A 22,684-nucleotide genomic window follows, 5' to 3' on the forward strand; every position below is an offset into this window, starting at 1 on the left:
AGAGCGAAGACTGATGAGAATACGCCAGAAAGAGTAAGACCCAAAACATTAAACAAACAGTATAAGTGTATACAATAAATAGAATTCTGAGGTATCCAAAGGAACTGGAGATTACAGCACATTCTTACGTTTACACAGAAGAATATTTATATTGTATTCCCCCCTACAGACTTAATGCAAAGAGGAATGTCAATTTTAAAAGACAAAACACCTGTACTACTTAGATGGGCCTTGGAAAGATGCGTAATGGTTATCTTTCAATCAGATCAATAGCTCTTCTAAATTACAAAACTAAACCAGATGAATACATACACTTCTAATGTAATGAACATCATTTTGTTTAACAGATGGTCAAAGCAAAAACACTTTCCTACTAAAATCCCACAGGGATAACAAGTTTAATGAACATTCAAAATAGACTATTCATATAAACTATAACCTGCTATGTCTCCCTTTGTACACATAGGCAGTAAATTGCAGATTACTTTGATCAAACTCTGCAGTTTCAGATTGTATGACATCTTATGCTGCAGTCACTAGAACATTGCCACTTAATTATATGGAAACTCAGGAGGCAAAGACTCAAAATGGCATTTGCTGTGAAATGTCATTTGAGTTTTAACTCCCTGAATTATTGGGTTAGTCATTTTCTATGTTAAATGAGGAGGTGTCAATAGACTACCACCTGTAGCAACAAAGCTCTAAATAAAACTATTCTGAGTCGACCTCATTCAAAACAACTACATTCCACAATTTCTTAAATTACAAAATGTAAACTGCTGACATCTGAATTCCATTGGAAAAATGCTGTTTTCATCAATGATGACTGTTTAAAAGACTGTTTAACTATTCCAGCAATCATGTTAAGGAACTGTTGGATATACATTTTCATCACTGCATCAACAACAAAAAAGGAGAAATTTGTCTGAGTCAATTTATTCAGCACAAAGTTTTCACTCTCATAGTGTGTTGATTTCCATGCTGCAAAATGCAGTTAACCAATCATTCATAGCAATAAACTCTTGCATTTAGTTTTTCATTCCCATATTAACTTTTATCCAGTATTTGTGAATAGCACCTAACATGGTAGGCTAGTATCTCTGAGTTAATGACAATTTTATGGAATTTATCTCCATCAGTTGACACTGTAAACAGAAGGGTGAAATGCCATCATCATAAAAAGCCTGAAGCTCACCAGCAGATATATCTTTTCCTTCAGTTCCCTGGGGGTAAAGCAGCTTGCATTACATCTAGCAAATGTATTTAAGTACGACTGCACAATAAGCACAGCTGAAAATATGCCTCTTTCACAGTAACTGACACTTCCGGGGTTTTCATTTTTTTCTGCATACTAATCATTAACAGTATTATACCAAAAAGCCATTTTAGTTCTACCCACACGTATGTTAATGTTTCTGAAAAGGGCTATTTTTTCTAATCTTTTAGGAAGTTTGTCGTGATCTTCCAAAATCTGGAGAAAACTGCAAAAAAAAATTACAGGTTAATTGTGAAGGAAGACTCGTGTGGAAAGGCAAACTTCCATATTAAGGTGCAGAACAGGATGTATGGCACAAATTCTCACTTTCTGCTATATTTTCTAGGAGCCAAAACAAAAATGACAGCATACATCTTTTATATCACCCCCATTCTGTCCAGGTGCCTTCTAAGATATTCCCCTCTACTTCTTTCTGCAGCAACTCTGCTAATCCAGACCTTTCCCAATTTCATCCCCCATCCTGTGACTCATTAGATCTTTGACTGAACTATTAGGGCCCCTGATATGTGCTGATGAGGCACCTGCCAGTTTCTCCCACTGAGGGCAGAAGCAGGAGAGCAAGGAGGTGGTGTTCTTGTTATTTAACAAAGGTCATGGTATCTCAGAGTTGTCTAATAAGTAATCTAACTGGAGACTATCTTTCTACACATTTCAAAGCACCTCAGAGAAACCTGGAAGCTGGTGTCCTGTCTCCTAAGAGTGGAGACATCAGAAACAAACAGCCAAAGTCTGACCTTGACATACAGAGCAGCACATAGTCTCAACTGTGGATCTGCAAACAAGAAACAAGACAAGAATGACAAAGAGAGAGAGAAACTCTCTCTGGGTTAGGGATGTTTTTGTTAGTTTCAGTTTTTCTCTCACCTGAACAGTATCTTCCTGCCTCTACTCAGTAATACAAGCTTAGCTGAGTAGCCAGCATTTTTTGTATATTTAGTCCTCAATCTGCTGTTCTGTAGGACCACCTTCTGCTACCTTCCATATAATTAGTCCTCAAGAGTCCTTTATCTTTTCTCCCAGCAAAAATTCCCAGCAACAATTCAATTTTAGCAAATATTGTACTTTTATACTGTCTATTTAAATAGAATGAGAGCATTCTTCCATCCTAATCAAAACCCATGTAAATATTGTTTTGCTGATAGGCATACAATCGACTTTACTTTAATGAGAAATTGTATACGAATCTATATTTACAACATTCTGTGGTTCTTTAACATTAATAACCATACTATTTAATAATATTTTGCTCCAATATTTATCTATAATAGCAGTATCTAAAGATCTATATATTATCAAGTATTTTGGTTAAAATCTAACAATTTTCTATATGCATTTTCTTTGGAGATGGAGACGAAATGTTATGGGTGTTTTTTAAAAAACCAAAACCCAATTAAGACCTTCAGTATTGTACTCTGCCAAGTGTGAAATCTCTCATCTGATTAGAGGGACAAGAATTCAAACCTGAAGTCCTGGAGAGTCTTCTGCTGCTTTGTAACTCTATATGTTAGTCAGGCTTTGGGTACAGCACAAAGGGAATGAAGGGGTTCCAGGATGCAAGCACACAGAATCGCCTCCACGAGGACCACCCTCACCTATCTCAGCTCCCCTTTCCCTGGCTGCCTGCAGTGCTACTACGTGGTGCAAATGCCAACAAATGCCGCAGTCTTGCAGACTGCATGGCCTTTGGAGTCAGAGAGACCCAAGCTTAATGTCAGTTTCACCACAATGTGATTTGTGTGCTGGGCAAAGAACTGACTTTACCCTCTGAGGACTTCAGTTTCCTCATTTATGAAACAAAGATTTTTTTTCTCTGTCACAGATTCTGAAGATTAAATTACATAATATATCTAAAGTAGCTAGCATGCTCACTGAGAAACAATTACAATTATTCATAGTAAGACAGGTAATGTGCTTCAGTAGCGATTTGGAGGCAAATCTTAGAAAAGAGCAAGTACTTCTCCCCCTCCCCCAAGTCAAGTCCAGCCTCCAGAAAAGGGCTGCAGTTAGACTTCCAAAACTCCTTGCAAACAATTGGGTCCTAAATGCCAGTATGTGCCCCTGGCATCAGAACCATGACAGAGAACTCTGGATACTAATGGCCATCAAAATATAAACTAGTCTACCCATTTGGGAACTTTTACAGGGCAGAAAAAAACTTCTAAACACCTATGGGAATTCACATGTAAAACAGCAATCTTATACAAGTATTACATTCAAATAGTTATAGCAAAAAAAAGTATAAAACATATAAAAGCATTTACTTTCCTAGATATGTCTGCAGAACTGGCAAAATATAAATAAATTCTCCTCCTTCTAAAAGTTAGAAACTACGTAAACAAAATTAAAATAACTTTAGCAAGAGCCTTCATTTTAATGAAAATTGAATTTAAACAAAAGTTGTGTATCTTTTTCTGGCTCACAGTTGTACAGTAACTGAGTTCAAATCCTGGGTTCACTCACTAGTTTAGTGACATGGATTTTGTATCCCTAGTTATAAAATGGAAATGATACTGCCTAAATCAAGGTTGTGGTGAGAATTAAATATTACATGGGAATGTGTGTAAAGTGCTTAGCACATTGCCTGGGACATATACAGTAACTGCTTCCCACCATACAGATACTGAAAAGCCCAATCACTAATAACAAGTTGTTATATTTACTTTACGTGGTGTTTTTTATGTGAGTTCGCTTATGAGTAATGAGATGCAAATTCGACTTGAAAGTTTTCCCACACACGGGACATTTAAAAGGTTCCTCTACCATGTGGCTCTTCTGGTGGCATGCAAGTTCTGAGTCCAAAGCAAAACTTTCCTCGCATGTTTTGCACTTATGGGGCCTTTCCTCTGTATGAATGTTCTGATGGGAAATAAGCTCAGAGAAACAAGGAAAGGTCATGTCACAGTCAGGACACTGTAAGGGCTTGAATTTTGAGAATGAGAAGAAATTGTCCCCATCATCGCTGCAGCGTTCAGAGTCCTCGTCGTGGCTCTTCTCGGAAAGGGCAGGATATAAGGACTGCCTGAAGCTCTTCATGCACTTAGTGTGCTGGTACTGGGGGCCTGATACGAATGTTTCCTCAGGCAAAGCAAGATTTGGTTTCTCATTAAAATGTTTATCACAGTTAGTAGATTCGTAGGCGTTTTCAGCACTGTGGCTTTTCTGATGCTGTGCCAATCCTGGGAGCCACATAAAACCTCTACCACATATGCTACATGTATAGGGCTTCTCCTTTACATGGCTATTCATGTGTCGGGATAGATGAGAGTGCTGGCGAAAGCTGGCACTGCACTTGGCACACTTATAAGGTTTCTCACCAGTATGGATTCTCCTGTGTGTCCTCAGGTTAGCTCTATGATTGAAGATCTTTCCACAGTCACCACATTTATGTTTTTTCTCTCCTGAATGAATTTTCTGATGCAAAACCAGGTATGAATGATCGCTGAAGCTTTGGTCACACTCAGGACATTTGTACACATTTTTGGCTCCTTCCCAGGGAGAATCAAGAATTTCAGAAAGTGTGTTGGTTCCTAAATATTCAGAGAGTTCTACTAATGGGGTGTGGTTTTCAATGGTAACTAAAAGGCTGATGACCCTTCTCTTGTAAGTGGGAGTTCCACTTAATATTTTCGCTTCAGGGTTCCCAACTCCATCCTCAGAGGATTTTTCTGGGTAAGGGACAAGGGGTGCAGCAATGGGGTACTTTTCTAAGGCAAGCTCGTCAAGTTCCATAGACTCTAGGTTTAACTGCTGATTAATCTCAGGCTTGCCTTCCTCTCCTGTTGATAAGAACAAAAGAAAGCAAAACATAGACAATATCTTCAATGGATACTGGGGAAAAAGTAAGCTAAGGTAGTTACAAAGAGGACCAGGAAACTTTAGAAGGGTTATTCTATAACCCAGACACTAACCACACAAAATCAGGACCAAGCAGACTCTCCTGGCCTCCCAGAAGATCCGGTTTTGGGTGAATATCCAAAGGTAAGGAGGAGAGAATAGCTATAACTAAGTCAGAGTCCAGTGGGATAGGTACTAAGGACAATCTCGGTAGCAGCTATCTAGAGGTGAACTTTTCCAGCTGATCTATTTAGGCCTCAAGAGCCTTTCATTTTTGAAGCTATCTCAAGTGACAGCAGAACAATTAACAATTGGAAAAAAGATTCGGATTCATATTTATCAAGAAAGAGAGGGGTTGGGCAGTGTCCTACGTCTGTAATCTCAGCACTTTGGGAAGCTGAGGTGGGAGCATCACTTGAGGCCAGGAGTTTGAGACCACTCTGGGCAACATAGTGAGACCCCATCTGTACAAAAAATAATTTTTAAAAATTAGCCAGGCATGGTAGCACATGCCTATAGCCCTAGATACTCAGGAGGCTGAGACAGGAGGATCACTTGAGCTCAGGAGTTTGAGATGTGCCATTGCACTCCAGCCTAGGTGACAAAGCCAGAACTTGTTTCTTCAAAAAAAAAAAAAATGACAGCAAGAATGAGTGGGAAAGAAAATAATTTTTAAAAAGAGGCTGGGCGCGGTGGCTCACGCCTGTGATCCCAGCACTTTGGGAGGCCGAGGCGGGCGGATCACGAGATCAGGAGATCAAGACCATCCTGGCTAACACGGTGAAACCCCATCTCTACTAAAAAAAAAGTACAGAAAATTAGCTGGGCGTGGTGGCAGGCGCCTGTAGTCCCAGCTGCTCGGGAGGCTGAGGCAGGAGAATGGCATGAACCCAGGAGGCAGAGCTTGCAGTGAGCCGAGATCGCACCACTGCACTCCAGCCTGGGCAACAGAGCAAGACTCTGTCTCAAAAAAAAATAATTAAAAAAAAAAAAAAAAGCAATCAAGTGAGCATTTTTCTCCCATAACAAAGAAACACACGGGTTATCAGAAATAGTTTTATTATCACCAGGAGAACTCTCCAAAATCTCTTTACTCCTCACTGAGGAAAGATCAACATAGAAGGCTGTGTGTACTGCATGAAAATAACAGCCAATCTACTTACAAGGATGGCTGACAAAACTAACATTCCTGTGTAATATTTTCCAAGTATTCTTCAGTTATAAAGCAAATATATCAATACAAAAGGAACTTTTCTTTCCAGAGAAACAAAGTTCTACAGTTTTCCCAACTCACTGACTAGAAAGGGCTGCAGTATAGTTCATGGGAATCCAAACAGTACCAAGTGGTTTTGCTGATTTGAGGGGACTGAGTTCAGAGATCAGGGATGCCAAGGCAGCTAGAATTTGAAAGCAAAACAGCAAAGAGGCATCTGCTCAGAAAGAGAGCTCAGGTCATCTACATGGGGTCCCCTTAAGACTTTCCTGAGGCTAGGTACAGTGGCTCAAACCTGTAATCCCAGCACATTGGGAGGCTGAGGTGGGAGGATTGCTTGAGCCACAGAGTTCGAGACCAGCCTGGGCAACATGGCAAAGCCCCGTCCCTACAAAAAAAACAACAAAAAAAGACAAGCATGGTAGTGCATGCCTGTAGTCCCAGCTACTTGGGAGGCTGAGGTGGGAGGACTGCTTGAGCCTGGGAGGTCAGGGCTGCAGTGAGCCGTGATTGTGCCACTGCACTCCAGCCTGGGTGACAGATCAAGATACTGTATCAAAAAAAAATAACCCCACAACTTTGGCTGAGTAGTAATCTACAAGTGCATGAAGAAACTACCCAATGCTGTGGAAAGAACCACCTAAAAGGAATAACAGAGCAATACCCAGTTCATGTTGCCTCCAGCCAAAGTGGAAAGACGTAAGACATTGAGCAGCAACATCCACGGAAAAATACTGCCTTAGCAGTAACTCAAATAAGTCCTAGCAGAAAGGTTGATCTGAACCTATCCTAACAAAGGAAAAAAAAAAAGCACACCTTGAAACAGTCAAACTGACTCCAAGTAACTTAACTGCCTCCCGCAACAAAGTCCAAAATATTTTTAAAAATACAACGAAATCCCGGGTCCAACAACATAAAATTCTTAATCTAACATCCAACCGAAATTTACCCAGCAAGTAAAGAAAATATAGAAAATATAACCCATAACTAGAAGACAAATCAATCAATAGAAACAGACCCAGAAATGACATCAATGTTAAAACTAGCAAGAAAAAAAAGTTTAAATAACCATTATAAATATACTCCATACATTTACGCAGACAGAAGACAACATGAACATGATGAAGAGAGAAGTGGAAGAAAGAAAATATGAGTTATTCAGAATAACTAGTTACTCTAGTTATTCTTTTCTGACTAGGATTGAGTATCTAAACTATTCCAAACTATTTAGAATAACTACTTAGAATAGATAGTTTAGATACTCAATCCTAGTCAGAAATAAAATCTACTCAGGCACAGGAGTCCATCTGTGTACGGTTCCCCTTAGGTGAGTAAGGCATAGCACCCCTTAAGAGTAAATCAATCTCCAGTCTTTAGCAAATGGTAGTGATCGATACTAATGGGATTTCCCAAGTAAAATTGTAAACTGCAACAGATGTTTGTGAAAGATTACCAAATACTGCCATCTCTTGTACTAAACCACAGGCACTGTACTAGACTGAATTTTTGTCTTTAAGAAATCATCTCGGCCGGGCACAGTGGCTCATGCCTGTAATCCCAGCACTTTGGGAGGCTGAGGCGGGTGGATCACAAGGTCAGGAGATTGAGACCATCCTGGCTAACACGGTGAAACCCTGTCTCTACTAAAAATACAAAAAATGAGCTGGGCATGGTGGCGGGCGGCTGTAGTCCCAGCTACTCGGGAGGCTGAGGCAGGAGAATGGCATGAAGCCGGGAGGCGCAGTTTGCAGTGAGCAGAGATCGTGCCACTACACTCCAGCCTGGGCAACAGAGCGAGAGTCTGTCTCAAAAAAAAAAAAAACATCTCATATTTTAAAACTTTTTCTCTCATACAATTATCACCTCCACAGAAATTACTGAGGGACAGGTCCCACTCCACCATACCAACATCTGGATAAAGCATGAAGTTCTCCTACTAGAACTGACAAAAGTTCCAGATGCAGGAAAAAGAATTGCCTTACCCATCAAAGCCGCATCCTCCAAAGACTCTTTTGTACCATCCTTGCTGAGGGACCTCTGGGCAGGGTGCAGAGTCACGCACTCCTCTTGAGAAAAATACACAGCCAGATCCTCAAAGAGTATTGGTCCCTGAAACACAAGAGCCTGTGTCAGCACAAGAGGGTGGAGGGTCAGCCCCTCACTTAACCTAGGAAGGATGAAAAGAGCTAGAAACATCAGATGCACGGGATAAAAGGGGTTGGTGTAAAAGGTTCTTGAGTGCAGAAGTAGGGTAAATGGGTTCTAAGGGGTGGGGTGAGGGTTGGGAAGAAGAGAGTAAACATGGACATACATTTTTAGGCAGTGGTAGAAGGACGGTGGACTGTGAGAATTATTGTCTATCTTGAAAGAGAAAAGATGAGGGAACAGCTCTTAGGGAGGCAACCATTAAGTGAGGATGCTCTAAGAAAAGGAGAGGTTTGGGGCCGGGTGCGGTGGCTCATGCCTGTAATCCCAACACTTTGGGAGTCTGAGGGGGGCGCAGATGACTTGACGTCAGGTGTTCGAGACCAGCCTGGCCAATATGGTGAAACCCTGTCTCTACTAAAATTACAAAAATTAAGGCTGGGCACAGTGGCTCACGCCTGTAACCCCAGCACTTTGGGAGGTGGAGGCGAGTGGATCACCTGAGGTCAGGAGTTCAAGACCAGCCTGACCAACATGGTGAAATTCTGTCTGTACTAAATACAAAAAATTAGCCAGGTGTGGTGGCGCATGCCTATAATCCCAGCTACTTGGGAGGCTGAGGCAGGAGAATCGTTTGAACCTAGGAGAAAGAGGTTGCAGTAAGCCGAGATTGCACCATTGCACTCCAGCCTGGGCAACAAGAGCAAAACTCCGTCTCAAGCGGAGCTTGCAGTGAGCCGAGATCGCGCCACTGCACTCCAGCCTGGGCGACAGAGCGAGACTCTGTATCAAAAAAAAAAAAAAAAAAGAATTTTTAAAAGTAGCCAGACACTGTGGTATGCGCGCCTCTCAGATACTCGAGAGGCTGAGGCGCAAGGATTCCCTGAGTTCCAGACGGAGCTATGATAACAGCACTGCACTTCAGCCAGACAAGCAACACTCCAGCGACAAGGCCAGACCCTATCTCCAAACAAAACAAAACAAACAGATAAGACATTGAGAAACTCTCTCAGAGATTCCTCCACAGGGCCCTGCTCCCAGTTGGTAGTTCTGAAAGAAGGAAGTTGGTAAACCACTATGTGTGTGGTCTTGGAACGAAGAACACTTGGTCAAAGGGCTATTTGGGGCTCAAGAGCACTCCTACCACAACAGGCATGCCCAACTCTCCTCCAAAGGAGGGGGTCAGGCAGAGACCCTAAGCAGCAATAAACTTGGACGAAAAAGGTACCTCGACTCACCTGGGCCTCGGGCGTCGGGGGCATGGACGCCATTTGGCGGGTGGGGAATGCCTTCTTCAAGACGCCACAGGGACTTCGTGACAAAGCTGCGGGGGGAGAGAACAGTTCTTAAAGGGACCAATTCCGCTGCCAAGTTCCTCCAGTACCCCTAGCCTCCCTCGATTCCCCCCGAACCCCCCCTTAAAAACCTACACCGACTGCTCCTCCTCTTGGCCCGGCCTCGAAAGGGGCCCACTTACCGCTCCGCGGTTAATAACAGGCCTCGCGCTCCCTAACAGGAGCTGCAGAAAGCGACGCCCGACCGAGACGCGACGAAGAACGCCACGGCCACTGCAAAACTCCCACGCTCTCATGCTCCTTTACGCAGGAGCTGCGGGAAAAGCCGCCGGAAGCGACCCGCCCCCAGCCCTATCCGCCATCCTGCCCTTTGATTGGTCGGAGTTCTCCCGAAGGGGAAGTCCTTCTTTTGTGTTGACCAATCGAACACCTTAACCGAGGACCTGTAGCCACTGGGCAGCTGCGAGAGGTAGTTTTCCTCCTTTTCTGTAAGAAACCATTTCCGCTTCCGCTGGCGGGGTCTCCTCCGTGAGCTCCGGGCCTGTTTGCCTGCTGAAGTAGAGTCTTAGGGTGACCCCAGGGGGACGTAATGTTTCCGAGAAGAAGGACAGAAAGAAGACTGGGAGACACCGGAACTCGAAAGAAAATCGGTAACAAAATGTGGGTTCGGCCAACAGTGCCCTGTAGGCCTGAAATTTCGGTCTGGCCAGAGCAAGGTGATTGAGAGGCCGGGGGTTCGGGCCTAGCCTGGGCTGGAGCTGTCCTTTGTGTCTTGAGTGGATGGTGGGGCCGTGGAACATGAAGGAGTATCTTTGTGTACGTTCACAACGTTCACATCGGTGTAGGCCAGGCTGCTAGACTCTGACTCAAAGTGTTCTAGAGGCATTACGTATTGTACCCGCAGCTGCAGCCTAACCGAGCTGCGTCAGCTTCCTAGTCACAGAGGATCCCACGCGAGAATAGAGCCATAGGTTAGCGTCGCGGGACGTTGTTCGCCCCCGGATACCTCACATGCAGCCTACCCTAGAGCCAGTCATTTCCTATTGTGTGCTGGGGGAGGAGGGAGTGCCCTGGTGTAGAGATTTGGAATTGGAAAATTGAGCTCCCCAAGCTCTGCCACTGATTGGCTGGTAATCTTGGCCAGTTTACAACTTTGCTTTCCTCAGCTGCAAACAGCTCAGAGTGCCTCTCTGGGCTAACTCAGAGGGTAATTTCAAAGATTATAAGATAATGTAAGTGAAAGAAATTGCCAGTTTATAAAGGTGTTTAGGGAAAAAAAAAAGACGAAAATGATAGGTACCTTGATAGAAAACCCTGAAAAGTCTCAACATATTTCCTTATTCCAGTGCCAGGCACATTCCTGTATCTAAAAGCTTAATGAATGGCTGCATGGTTATTAAAACAATATTAGGAGATTTGACAACTTAGGTAATGTGATTTTGTGGAATATCTGATAGGATAGTTTCAGCTACAAGTAACAGAAAACCCACCGAAAGGATGTTCAAAGAGCAGTTACAGGTTGGTTAATTCGGTGGCCCAGTGACAACATCAAGGTCCCAGTGCTTCTCTGCCACCCTAAGCATGTTGGTAACGTTGACAATAGAATCCAGGTAAAATATACAGACATGTATTGTGTCATGTACCCATCCTAAACTAGTTATTACCAAGAATAAATATCATAATTGTGTGGGGCCCATCATGCTTCAGCCCCTGTCACTAGGGGAAGGACCTAGCCTCCCTTGATAATCTACCTGCACAAAATCAGGGCTTTGTTACAAATGAAAAAAAGAGATGTGGAAAATAAGTTAGATAAGAAACTAGCAGTATCTGCCACAAATGATATCGCTAGACCTTGTGGGGATGGATCACAAAAGAGGTAGCTGTGAAGTCCCAGTAAAGGTGCTTCCAGGACAGGTGGAAGAATGGTAAGAACAAACTTGCCTACAGGCTAGACCAGTCCAAAGCATATATGTTGAAGAAGAGCTAATAGCCTGTATATGAAGGTGTAAGTCAAGGAGATGTTCATTGTTTAGTCACTGGTGTTCACGTAGTCATCTTTCCCTTCTTGGTTTGTGCTTATCTTTTTTTTTTTTTTTTTTTTTTTGAGACAGTCTCACTCTGTAGCCAGGCTGGGGTGCAGTGGCACAATCCTGACTCACTGCAACCTCTGCCTCCTGGGTTCAAATGATTCTCCTGCCTAAGCCTCCCGAGTAGCTGGGACTACAGGTGCCCGCCACCACGTCCGGCTAATTTTTTTTTTTTGCATTTTTAGTAGAGATGGGGTTTCATCATGTTGGCCAGGGATGGTCTCGATCTCGTGACCTCAAGATCCACCCACCTCGGCCTCCCAAAGTGCTGGGATTACAAGCGTGAGCCACCGCGCCCAGCCTATTTAATGCTATTCTTACATCAGCAATGTCTCACTGTGGTCTGAGATTCTCCTTATCTGGATTTGTGGCTCTTTCACCAAGAACAAGAGACTCCCGTGGCTCTCTTCTTTAAATCCTGTTGCCATAATTACAAAGAAATAAACACAGTTTCCGATGCTTTGAAATGAAGCATGTGGTATTAACTCAGTGGATTACCAGAGAGAGAGGGATATACCTGAAATGGGAGAGGAAAAAATCTTCCCTTGACTATCTTTCCTAAGAGCCATCAAAACTATAAACAAGTGGACAAAGAAGGAGGAAGCTTGAAAACTTTATCTTCCTGAAAATAAAGAGATGACATACAAAGTCCAAGACAGACCAAGATAGAAAAATTAGACCACATTATATCCCTAACTCAATTTTGGAAAAAATCACAAATGCTTGACTGTATACCCACTATATATTCAAGTAACATATTTTAATCATTAAAATTTAAAAATCCTTCCACGACAATCTTTTGCAAGTTTTTCCATTTCTGTCTTTAACATGGTACCAGTAATAACAACTACAACCTGTTTGTATTGAAATTATTTCTATAGCCCAGCATCTGCTTTCTCTGAAAATTATCTTTTTAAAAATATTAAAAATAACATCATTACAAAAGCAGTATATGTGCATTTCAGAAAGTTAGGAAAGGCTGGGTGCGGTGGCTCACGCCTGTAATCCCAGCATTTTGTGAGGCCGAGGTGGGCAGATCACAAGGTCAGGAGATTGAGACCATCCTGGCTAACACGATGAAACCCCGTCTATACTAAAAATACAAAAAATTAGCCGGGCGTGGTGGCGGGCACCTGTAGTCCCAGCTACTCGGGAGGCTGAGGCAGGAGAATGGCGTGAACCTGGGAGGCGGAGCTTGCAGTGAGCCGAGATCGCGCCACTGCACTCCAGCCTGGGTGACAGAGTGAGACTCTGTCTGAAAAAAAATACATAAAAGAAAGTTAGAAAATACAGGGGAAAAAATGGCACCACATTCCTGTCACCCAGAGATCACCACTATTTACTCTTTATTATTTGTTTTTTTTTTTGAGACAGTCTCACTGTTGCCCAGGCTGGAGAGCAGTGGTGCAATCTCTGCTCACTGCAACTTCCGCCTCCTGGGTTCAAGTGATTCTTGTGCCTCAGCTACCAGAGTAGATGAGATGATGGGCGTCTGCCACCACAACCATTTAATTTTTGTATTTTTAGTAGAGATGCAGTTTCGCCATGTTGGCCAGGCTGGTGTCAAACTCCTGGCCTCAAGTGATCCGCCCATGTCAGCCTCCCAAAGTGCTGGGATTACAGGTATGAGCCACCGCACCTGGCCTGCTCACTGCAACCTCCATCTCCCGGGTTCAAGCAATTCTTCTGGCTCAGCCTCCCGAGTAGCTGGGACTACAGGTGCGTACCACCACACCTAGCGAATTTTTGTATTTTTAGTAGAGGAGGGGAGTTCCCCATATTGGCCAGGCTGGTCTCGAGCTCCTGACCTTGTGAATTGCCCGCCTTGGCCTCCCAAAGTGCTGGGATTACAGGCGTGAGCCCCTGCCCCCGGCCCCTATTCTTAAGTATATATCTTTTCCCTAGTGATTTTTATGATGATGCAGCTGTGTATTGAAATGGAAAGATACTCATTTTTGGGAGTAAAATTGGTTATGAAACAAAAACAATAACAAAGTTGCTTTTGAAGACTATGCGTTAAAATGGTAGTGGTAGTTATATTTTTAATTTTTATGGGTACATAGTAGGTGTATATATTTATGTGGTACATGAAATGTTTTGATGCAGGCATGCAATGTGTAATCACTTCAAGGTAAATGGGGTATCTTCCCTGGTGATGTTTAACATGATTTCCAGAATGAATTGCTCACTACGTTTGGTGTGTTTTCCATTCCCAGATGGTACTGCCTTTTAAGGTCTATTACTTAAAACATAAGTATGGCTCTGGTTCTTAACGGCCTTTTCCGTATCCTTCATGGGAAGTTGATGCTGATCGGAAACTGACACAGAGCCTTCTCACCTACACTAAGGGAGCCTAGGTAAGCAAGATTATCTTTCTCCCAACTTCAGCAAGAGGTTTTCTTACTGGTGTTCAGAATGCTTGATTGAGCAGTTAGAAAACTGTTGCTACCTAGTCTCCAGTCTTATAAGGGGACAATGGCTGCAAGTCATGCCTGCAAGAACAAGAGGCTCACACAGTTTTGAAATTAGCACAACTTCTAGCTGGATAGGAGTCTTTTTAGTTTCATTTAGCCTTGAGTTGAAACTAATAGGAGTCTTTTAATTAGAAGAAAGCTCAGGGCTCTAAACGTACCTTCAACATGTTAATTCTGTTACCAAAAACTGGCTTGGTCTGTGTTAACTCCAACAGAATTCTTTTTCAGTCACTGAGGCAGAGGTGCTTCCAGAGAAAGATTCTTGACCTACTCATACGGAATAATTATCGTTACTAGAAGCTGCAACCAAAGACTCCTGGAGGGTAGTAAGAGGTACAGAGAATGCAGGTTAGATACAGTGAGGACAGAGAAGAAATGATGGGTTGGAGGCTGGGCGTGGTCACTCACACCTATAATTCCAGCTACTTTAGAGGCTGAAGCAAGAGAATCACTTGAGTCCAGGAGTTCGAGGCTGCAGTGAACTAGCATTGTGCCACTGGACTCCAGCTTGGATGACAGAGCAAGACCTTGTCTCAAAAAAAAAAAAAAAAAGATGGGTTGCTTTGTAGTTTAGAGAACTACATGTTTAGATAGTTAATTTTTCCCCAAAAGGGCCCATCAGATTGATACTCTGAGATCCAGGGTTTGTCTGACACTCATTAGCCTATGAGTTGTAGAGATGGGATGGCCAGGAGTGAAGTGATGGCCTTGTGTCTTTCTCCCCTGCAGCATACAGAAAGGCTGTACCTGAAGGAAGGAAGTGCGGAGCCAGCCTGAGTTGGGAGAAGAGCTCCAGAGAGTGAGTCAAAGCGCTCTGTGTCCTGCTATTAATGATGCCCTCATAGTCAGAGGAAGCCTACTTAAGTGAAATCCATTTTGGACCTGTCAAGTATTAAATATTCTCTTAATTTTTAGTACTGAATGATAGAAGGCGCCTAGTGAAACAGATGCTTTCACTTTTTTGCTATTAGGGTAAATGAGTATATTCTTACGTTAGGTACACAGGGATACAGTACAAGTATGCCAGCCTCTCTCAACTATAAACAAGTAAACAAGATTTGGTTTAAGCATCAGTCTCTTGTGAGTCTGATGGGTAAGCCCAGTCTCAGGGCACACTGACAATGTTAGTGGAGAACGAGACTCTCCCAGTGTGCTGCCCTGACCCTCTGAGATTGGTCTGTGTAGCGACGTGGTGGTCATCCTGTGCCACCTCTGGTTTGGTTCTAATCAAAGGAAGCAGTATCATCTGTGGTGATCCGTCTTACACACTTGCATCATTTTATACCAAAGGAGAATTTCTTTTGTTAAAAATTTATTTTTCATTATCTACTCATAAAGAAGGAGCCAAAGGGCTGGGCGCAGTGGTTCACGCCTGTAATCCCAGCACTTTAGGAGGTGAGGCGGGTAGATCTCTGGAGGTCAGGAGTTCGAGACCAGCCTGCCCAACATGTTGAAACCCCATCTCTACTAAAAAATACAAAAATGTAGCCGGGTGTGCTGGGCGTGGTGGCTCACTTCTGTAATCCCAGCACTTTGGGAGGCCAAGGCAGGTGGATCATGAGGTCAGGAGATCGAGACCATCCTGGCTAACACGGTGAAACCCCATCTCTACTAAAAATACAAAAAATTAGCTGGGCGTGGTGGTGGGCACCTGTAGTCCCAGCTACTTGGGAGGCTGAGGCAGGAGAATGGTGTGAACCTGGGAGGTGACAGTTGCAGTGAGCCTAGATCGCGCCACTGTACTCCAGACTGGGTGACAGAGCAAGACTCTGTCTCAGAAAAAAAAAGAAAAATTTAGCCAGGCGTGGTGGCACCCAACTGTAGTCCCAGCTACTCAGGAGGCTAAGGAAGAAGAATTGCTTGAACTCAGGAAATGGAGGTTGCAGTGAGCTGAGTTCGCGCCACTGCACTCCAGCCTGGGTGACAGAGCGAGACCCCATCTGATATGGTTTGGCTGTGTCCCCACCCAAATCTCATCTTCAATTCCCATATGTTATGGGAGGGACCCAGTGGGAGGTAATTGAATTGTGGGCAGGTCTTTCCCATGCTGTTGTCGTGATAGTGAGTAAGTCTCACGAGATCTAATGGTTTTTAAAAAGGGGAGTTTCCCTGCACAAGCTCTCTTTTGTCTGCCACCATGTGAGACATGCCTTTTACCTTCCACCGTAATTGTGGGTCCCCAGCCACGTGGAACTGTAAGTCCATTAAACCTCTTTTTTTTGTAAATTGCACAGTCTCAGGTATGTCTTTATCAGCAGTGTGAAAACAGACTAATACATCATCTCAAAAAAAAAAAAAAAAGAAGAAGAAGGAACCAAAGAATTTCTTTGGAAGCAAAATATTTGGCTCCTGACTGAAAGGGTTTTGATCCATGCATACATTAATAAACCTTTCAGAACCATGAGTTGGGATAATTCACTGTCCCTTGTGCCAGTCTCATGGAGCTTTTCTGCTCTTCTGGGAGTGCTCCTGGGGTGGGCTGGAGGCCTCTCAGGCAGAGCAGAGGCTGGTCAGCCAGCCACAGGGCTTGCCATGAAGTGGTTTGTTCATGATTTGTTTCTGGGACCCTGGGAAAAATGTTTTCAGGGTCTGCCTAGAAAGGCTGGTTTTGGAAGCTCGTGGATTTCTTTCTGGGTGAGTCAGGAAAGTTGTGATCCTGCTGGGCGCAGTGGCTCATGCCTGTAATTCCAGCACTTTGGGAGGCTGAGGCAGGCGGATCACAAGGTCAGGAGATCAAGACCATCCTGGGTAACATGGTGAAACCCCATCTCTACTAAAAATACAAAAAATTGGCCGAGCGTGGTGGTGGGCACCTGTAGTCCCAGCTACTCGGGAGGCTGAGGCAGGAGAATGGTGTGAGCCCCGGGAGGCGGAGTTTGCAGTGAGCCGAGATCGCGCCACTGCACTCCAGCCTGGGCAACAGAGTGAGACTCCGTCTCAAAAAAAAAAAAAAAAAAAAAAAAAAAAAAAAAGTTGTGATCCAAGGGAAAGCATACGGGTTTTAATGATGAACTAGTTTGTTCCTTTGTCTCCTGGCTTTCATTCTTCATAGCATGTGCTCAGGGCAGCCAGTGGAGAAGAGGCATCATTCTGCATGGTATAGAAGCCTTGGGTGGGTGTTTCATCATCTGTAAAATGAGGGCAACAATACTGAACTTTCAAGGCCATTGTAAATTAGAATGTACAGTACAAGCATTGTAAGTTAGAAGTCAATTAGAACATGCAGGAGGGATTATAACTCAGTGTTTAGCGTATAGCAGACACTTAGTAAATAATGCATTTACTCTGTTCCATTCTAGAAGCTCCATTGTTTGTACAACAAACACCTCTGTTGCAGTGCTTATCAGATCGTCTTGTAATCACGTAACTCCTCAAAGGCAGGATGTGTGTAATAACACATTTCCTTGGTCACCATTTGTACCCAGAATAGGGAAGGAAGAAATGAAAAGAATCCAGTATCTAAGCTCAGCCTCCATTTCACTTGCACGCCTTTTATTTATGAAAATATAGTACTTGTCCATGTAAATAATATCTCTGAATGGATACCAGGAAAATGGTGAGATGAGTTAGCTGGAGAACTTGGGTACTGAGTTGGAGGGAGGGTAACTTATTTTTCACCAATGTATTCTTTTGTTTTGCTTTAAAATAATTTACCACAGGCATGCATTACTTCTAAAAATAAAAATGTTTACTGTCAGAAAACCCCCCCAAGTTAAACCAAAACCAAAATATGTTAGATACATCTGTAACACTCATTATAAAAGATGACATATAAATGCCCCAAAAATAGAAAAGGTGATCAAACTTACTGAGAAATGTGCATTAAAACAATGAGACCTTTTTCACTTAGATTGCAGAAAGGTAAAGAATAATACCTGGCCAGGTGTGGTGGCTCACGCCTGTAATCCTAGCATTTTGGGAGGCCAAGGTGGGTGGATCATCTGAGCTCAGGAGTTGGAGACCAGCCTGGGCAACATGGCAAAACCTCGTCTCTACAAAAAATGCAAAAACTAGTGAGGCTTGGTGGTAGGTGCCTGTAGTCCCAGCTACTCGGGAGGCTAAGGCAGCGGAATCACTTGAGCCCAGGAGGCAGAAATTGCAGTGAGCTGAGACCACACCACTGCATTCCAGCCTGGGGGACAGAGCAAGACCCTGTCTCAAAAAAAAAAAAAAAAAAGAATACTTGGCTGAGCATGGTGGCCCACACCAGTAATCCCAGAATCCCAGCACTTTGGGAGGTAAGGTGGTCAGATCACTTGCACCAGGAGTTCGAGACCAGCCTGGGCAACATAGTGAGACTCTGCCTCTACAAAAAATAAAAAATTAGCCAGGTGTGGTGGCGCATGCCTGTACTCCCAGCTACTGGGGAGGGTGAGGTGGGAGGATCACTTGAGACCAGGAGGTTGACGCTGCAGTAAGCCGTGATCACGCCACTTTACTCCAACTTGGATGATAGAGTGAGACCTTGTCTCAAAAAAATTAAAAAAGACTAATTCCCTATGTTGGTGAGGCTGTGGGCCATTTGCCCTGCTGTAGTGGGTGTAGAGTCTTCACACTCTTGGTATGAGAATAAATTGGTAAAACTTTCTGGCAGGCAATCTAGGGTTTGATTCCAAAGTTAAATGTGGTTAATTAAAACTAATTTTACTTATGCCTGTAATCCTATCACTTTGGGAGGCTGAGGTGGGCAGATTGCCTGAGCTCAGGCATTCAAGACCAGCCTGGGCAACATGGTGAAACCCTATCTCTACTAAAAATACAAAAAATTAACCGGGCATGGTGGCAGGTGCCTGTAGTCCCAGCTACTCAGGAAGCTGAGGCACGAGAATCACTTGAGCCCAGGAGGCAGAAGTTGCAGTGAGCCGAGATTGTGTCACTGCACTCCAGCCGGTGGGGCAGAGCAAGACCCCGTCTCAAAAAAAAAAAAAAAGAATGCTTGCTTGAGCATGGTGGCTCACACCAGTAATCCCAGCACTTTGGGAGGTAAGGTGGTCAGCTCACTTGCACCAGGAGTTCGAGACCAGCCTGGGCAACATAGTGAGACTCTGTCTCTACAAAAAAATGAAAAATTAGCCGGGTGTGGTGGTTCGTGCCTGTAGTCCCAGCTACGGGGGAGGCTGAGGTGGGAGGATCACTTGAGACCAGGAGGTCGACACTGCAGTAAGCCGTGATCATGCCACTGCACTCCAACTTGGGTGACAGAGTGAGACCTTGTCTCAAAAAAATTAAAAAAGACTAATCCCCTATGTTGCTGAGGCTGTGGGCCGTTTGCCCTGCTGTAGTGGGTGTAGAGTCTTCACACTCTTGGTATGAGAATAAATTGGTAAAATTTTCTGGCAGGCAATCTAGGGTTTGATTCCAAAGTTAAATGTGGTTAATTAAAAATAATTTTACTCACGCCTGTAATCCTAGCACTTTGGGAGGCTGAGGCAGGCAGATTGCCTGAGCTCAGGAGTTCAGGACCAGCCTGGGCAACATGGTGAAGCCCTGTCTCTACTAAAAATACAAAAAATGAGCTGGGCATGGTGGCATGCACCTGTAGTCCCATCTACTCAGGAGGCTGGGGCAAGAGAATCGCTTGAACCTGGGACGTGTAGGCTGCATTGAGCCAAGATCCACTGCACTCCAGCCTGGGCAACAGAGCGAGACTCTGTCTCCAATAATGAAATAATGAAAAAAAAAATTTTTTTTTTGAGACAGAATTTCACTCTTGTCCAGGCTGGAGTGCAATGGCATGATAGCTCACCACAGCCTCCGCCTTCCAGGTTCAAGCGATTCTTCTGCCTTAGCCTCTCAAGTAGCTGGGATTACAGGCACGCACCACCACGCCTGGCTAATTTTGTATTTTTAGTAGAGATGGGGTTTCTCCATGTTGGTCAGGCTGGTCTCGAACTCCCGACCTCAGGTGATCTGCCCGCCTCAGCCTCCGAAAGTGCTGGGATTACAGGTGTGAGCCACTGCACCCAGGTAATAATAATAATTTGAACCAACATTCTAGGAATTTTCCCTAAGGAAATAATCAGAACGTATGCAGATTTGTGTACAAGATTGTAAGTTGCAATATTGTTTTTGACCTGAATGTGTAGGTTTCACTGGGGAAACCTGATCCCCAGTCCCTGCCCTCCTCCCGCCCCAACCCCGTCCATCTACTACCTTTCCCAAATAGAGCTTGCGTAGGGTCATTGGTGGCCAGGATCCAGAGCAGGGCATGGGTTTGTGGGAGGTGGTGGTTGGAATCACCTGGGGTTGGATAGTGGACTTAGTTCCTCTATGGGTAAATGAGAGCCTGGGGATTGTCAGGAAGAGGCCTAGGGTGAAAATTAAAATGCCTTAATTTCAGGAGCAGTCTTGGCCTTGGAGATTCATGGGACTTCAGAGAGGAAGGGCAGAGGCTGACCATGTAGATGGTAGCTTGTTGCTCTCCCTGGGCCAGAGAAGCCTACTTGCCTCCCTATCTCCAAGGCTGAAAGAGGGTTGTGCAGCTGAAGATGTAGGAATTTAGGGTACAGGCAAGTGCCACGACCTGGCAGCTTGGTATGTCGCTACACTACAGGAGCCTGCTGGCTTCCCACCACTGGGAGTGCCTTTAGGTGTCTGTGCTAGACCCATGGCCAGAGGGTGAAAGGAGGCATGAGTAAATAGGCAAGAGAAAAGCGATAATATGCTGGAAGAGGCCTTAGAGCCAGAGGGAGAAGGAGCAGACAGACTGTCATAAATAAGGAGTTCTGGTGAAACAGAATTTCTGCGAGAGATTCAATTATAGCAAAACTTTCTGGAACCAAAAAGCTTAAAAAAAAAAAAATCAGAAGTTTAATAGATAAACTGAAGGAGAGAATGGTCAGCACAAACTGAGTAGCCTGTTAGATCAAGTGGAAGAAACAAACATAGCAAAAAGAGAGAGAGAGGAACTATGAAAGCAAAGAGGTGGAGGACCAATCAGCCCTGAAGTCGATGGTGATCAACCCATTCCTGAACCATCCCTGTGACCGGCAGATGTCCCTCTGCTTGACTTGCTTGGGCAGGGGTCCTCTGAACTCATCACGGAGCCAAGGGAGATTGGGATGACCTAAATGGGTTAAACCAGTTAGGGAACACACTGGAACAAGGGGTAGAGTCTGTGCCACAAATACAAAGAGAAAGGGTGGAATTTTTTTAGTGTACAAATAACCTTGAATATCTCCTGTAGTAACACATGGTGCCTAAGCGAATGAGCCGTTGTGAAGATAAATGAGATCTTGCATAACATGTTTAACACAATGCCTCACACATAAGCCGTGGAGAAAGAGTTATTTTCTCATTTGTGTTTTAAAGGAGTATTTTTTTCTTTTTTGAGACTGTCACTTTGTTGCCCAGGCTTGAGTGCAATGGTGCGATCTCGGCTCACTGCAACCTCGGCCTCCCGGGTTCAAGCCATTCTCATGTCTCAGACTCCCGAATAGCTGGGATTACAGGCATGTACCACCATGCTCAGCAAATTTTTTTTTTATTTTTATTTTTAGTAGAGATGGGGTTTCACCATGTTGGCCAGGCTGGTCTGCTGGTCTTGAACCTCTTGACCTCAAGTGATCCACTCGCGTCAGCCTCCCAAAGTGCTGGGATTACAGGCATGAGCCACCAGGCATGGCCAAAAAAGAGTTTTTAGTTTTTTTTTTTTTTTTTTTTGATTCGGAGTGTCGCTCTGTCTGTCGCCCAGGCTGGAGTGCAGTGGCGTGATCTCAGCTCACTGCAAGCTCCACCTCCTGGGTTCACGCCATTTTCCTGCCTCAGCCTCCCAAGTAGCTAGGACTACAGGCGCCTGCCACCACGCCCGGCTAATTTTTGTGTATTTTTAGTAGAGACGGGGTTTCACCGTGTTAGCCAGGATGGTCTTGATCTCCTGACCTCGTGATCTGCCTGCCTTGGCCTCCCAAAGTGCTGGGATTACAGGTGTGAGCCACTGCACCCGGCCCAAGTTTTGGGTTTCTTTGTTTTGTTTTGAGAAGGAGTCTTGCTCTGTCCCAGACTGGAGTACAGTGGCGCGATCTCGGCTCACTGCAACCTCCACGTCCTGAGTTCAAGCGATTCTCCCACCTCAGCCTTTTAGTAGTTGGGATTACAGGCACGCACCACTATGCCCAGCTAATTTTTGTATTTTTAGTAGCGACGGGGTTTCACCATGTTGGCCAGGATGGTCTCGATATCTTGACCTCATGATTCACCCGACTTGACCTCCCAAAGTGCTGGTATTACAGGCATGAGCCACCACACCCTGCCCAAAAAAAGAGTAAAGTTTGAAGGGATGTGCGTGCCGTTCTGTTTGCCAGTTCATCTTAACGGTGCTGTATTTAGAACCCTGGAAACAGCCGGGCACGGTCTCAAAA

General features: G+C 44.3%; 2 protein-coding genes across 9 annotated transcripts in view; one reads left to right on the forward strand and one right to left on the reverse strand.

The window, feature by feature from the left end:
• Window positions 1-920: 920 nt before the first annotated feature.
• On the reverse strand, window positions 921-10,260 carry ZNF597 (zinc finger protein 597). Its single transcript, XM_004057090.5, has 4 exons — window positions 9,946-10,260; window positions 9,707-9,792; window positions 8,306-8,432; window positions 921-5,052 (listed from the first exon to the last, which is right to left on the reverse strand). Exons 2-4 carry the CDS (start codon window positions 9,737-9,739, stop codon window positions 3,938-3,940), a joined length of 1,275 nt encoding a protein of 424 aa, XP_004057138.2. The 5' UTR covers window positions 9,740-9,792; window positions 9,946-10,260; the 3' UTR covers window positions 921-3,937.
• The window catches only part of NAA60 (N-alpha-acetyltransferase 60, NatF catalytic subunit), a 43,011-nt gene continuing 30,539 nt past the window's right edge, over window positions 10,213-22,684 (forward strand). For 2 of the 8 annotated variants that reach the window (XM_063699463.1, XM_063699470.1), the window contains exons 1-3: window positions 10,378-10,479; window positions 14,067-14,207; window positions 15,054-15,123. Coding sequence is in view for 1 of the 8 variants with exons in the window: in XM_055365127.2 (XP_055221102.1) it covers window positions 10,353-10,413; window positions 15,054-15,123 (131 nt within the window). In the remaining 7 variants the exon portion in view is untranslated. Of the gene's footprint in view, window positions 10,233-10,278; window positions 10,480-10,951; window positions 11,374-14,066; window positions 14,208-15,053; window positions 15,124-22,684 lie in introns of those variants that run through there. The other 6 variants (XM_063699466.1, XM_055365129.2, XM_063699465.1 and 3 more) reach the window with 6 other exon arrangements.

This window comes from Gorilla gorilla, chromosome 18 (assembly GCF_029281585.2).
Source record: "Gorilla gorilla gorilla isolate KB3781 chromosome 18, NHGRI_mGorGor1-v2.1_pri, whole genome shotgun sequence".
In the NCBI taxonomy this organism is placed as follows: Eukaryota; Metazoa; Chordata; class Mammalia; order Primates; family Hominidae; genus Gorilla; species Gorilla gorilla.

Bases quoted from the DNA above. Each gene is read 5' to 3' on its own strand.
- ZNF597 (XM_004057090.5), bottom strand. From the start codon at position 9,739: ATGGCGTCCATGCCCCCGACGCCCGAGGCCCAG. The intron at 8,433-9,706 runs GTGAGTCGAGGT...CTTGTGTTTCAG, and splicing joins CCCCGACGCCCGAGGCCCAG to GGACCAATACTCTTTGAGGA. The intron at 5,053-8,305 runs GTAAGGCAATTC...TCTTATCAACAG, and splicing joins GGAGGATGCGGCTTTGATGG to GAGAGGAAGGCAAGCCTGAG.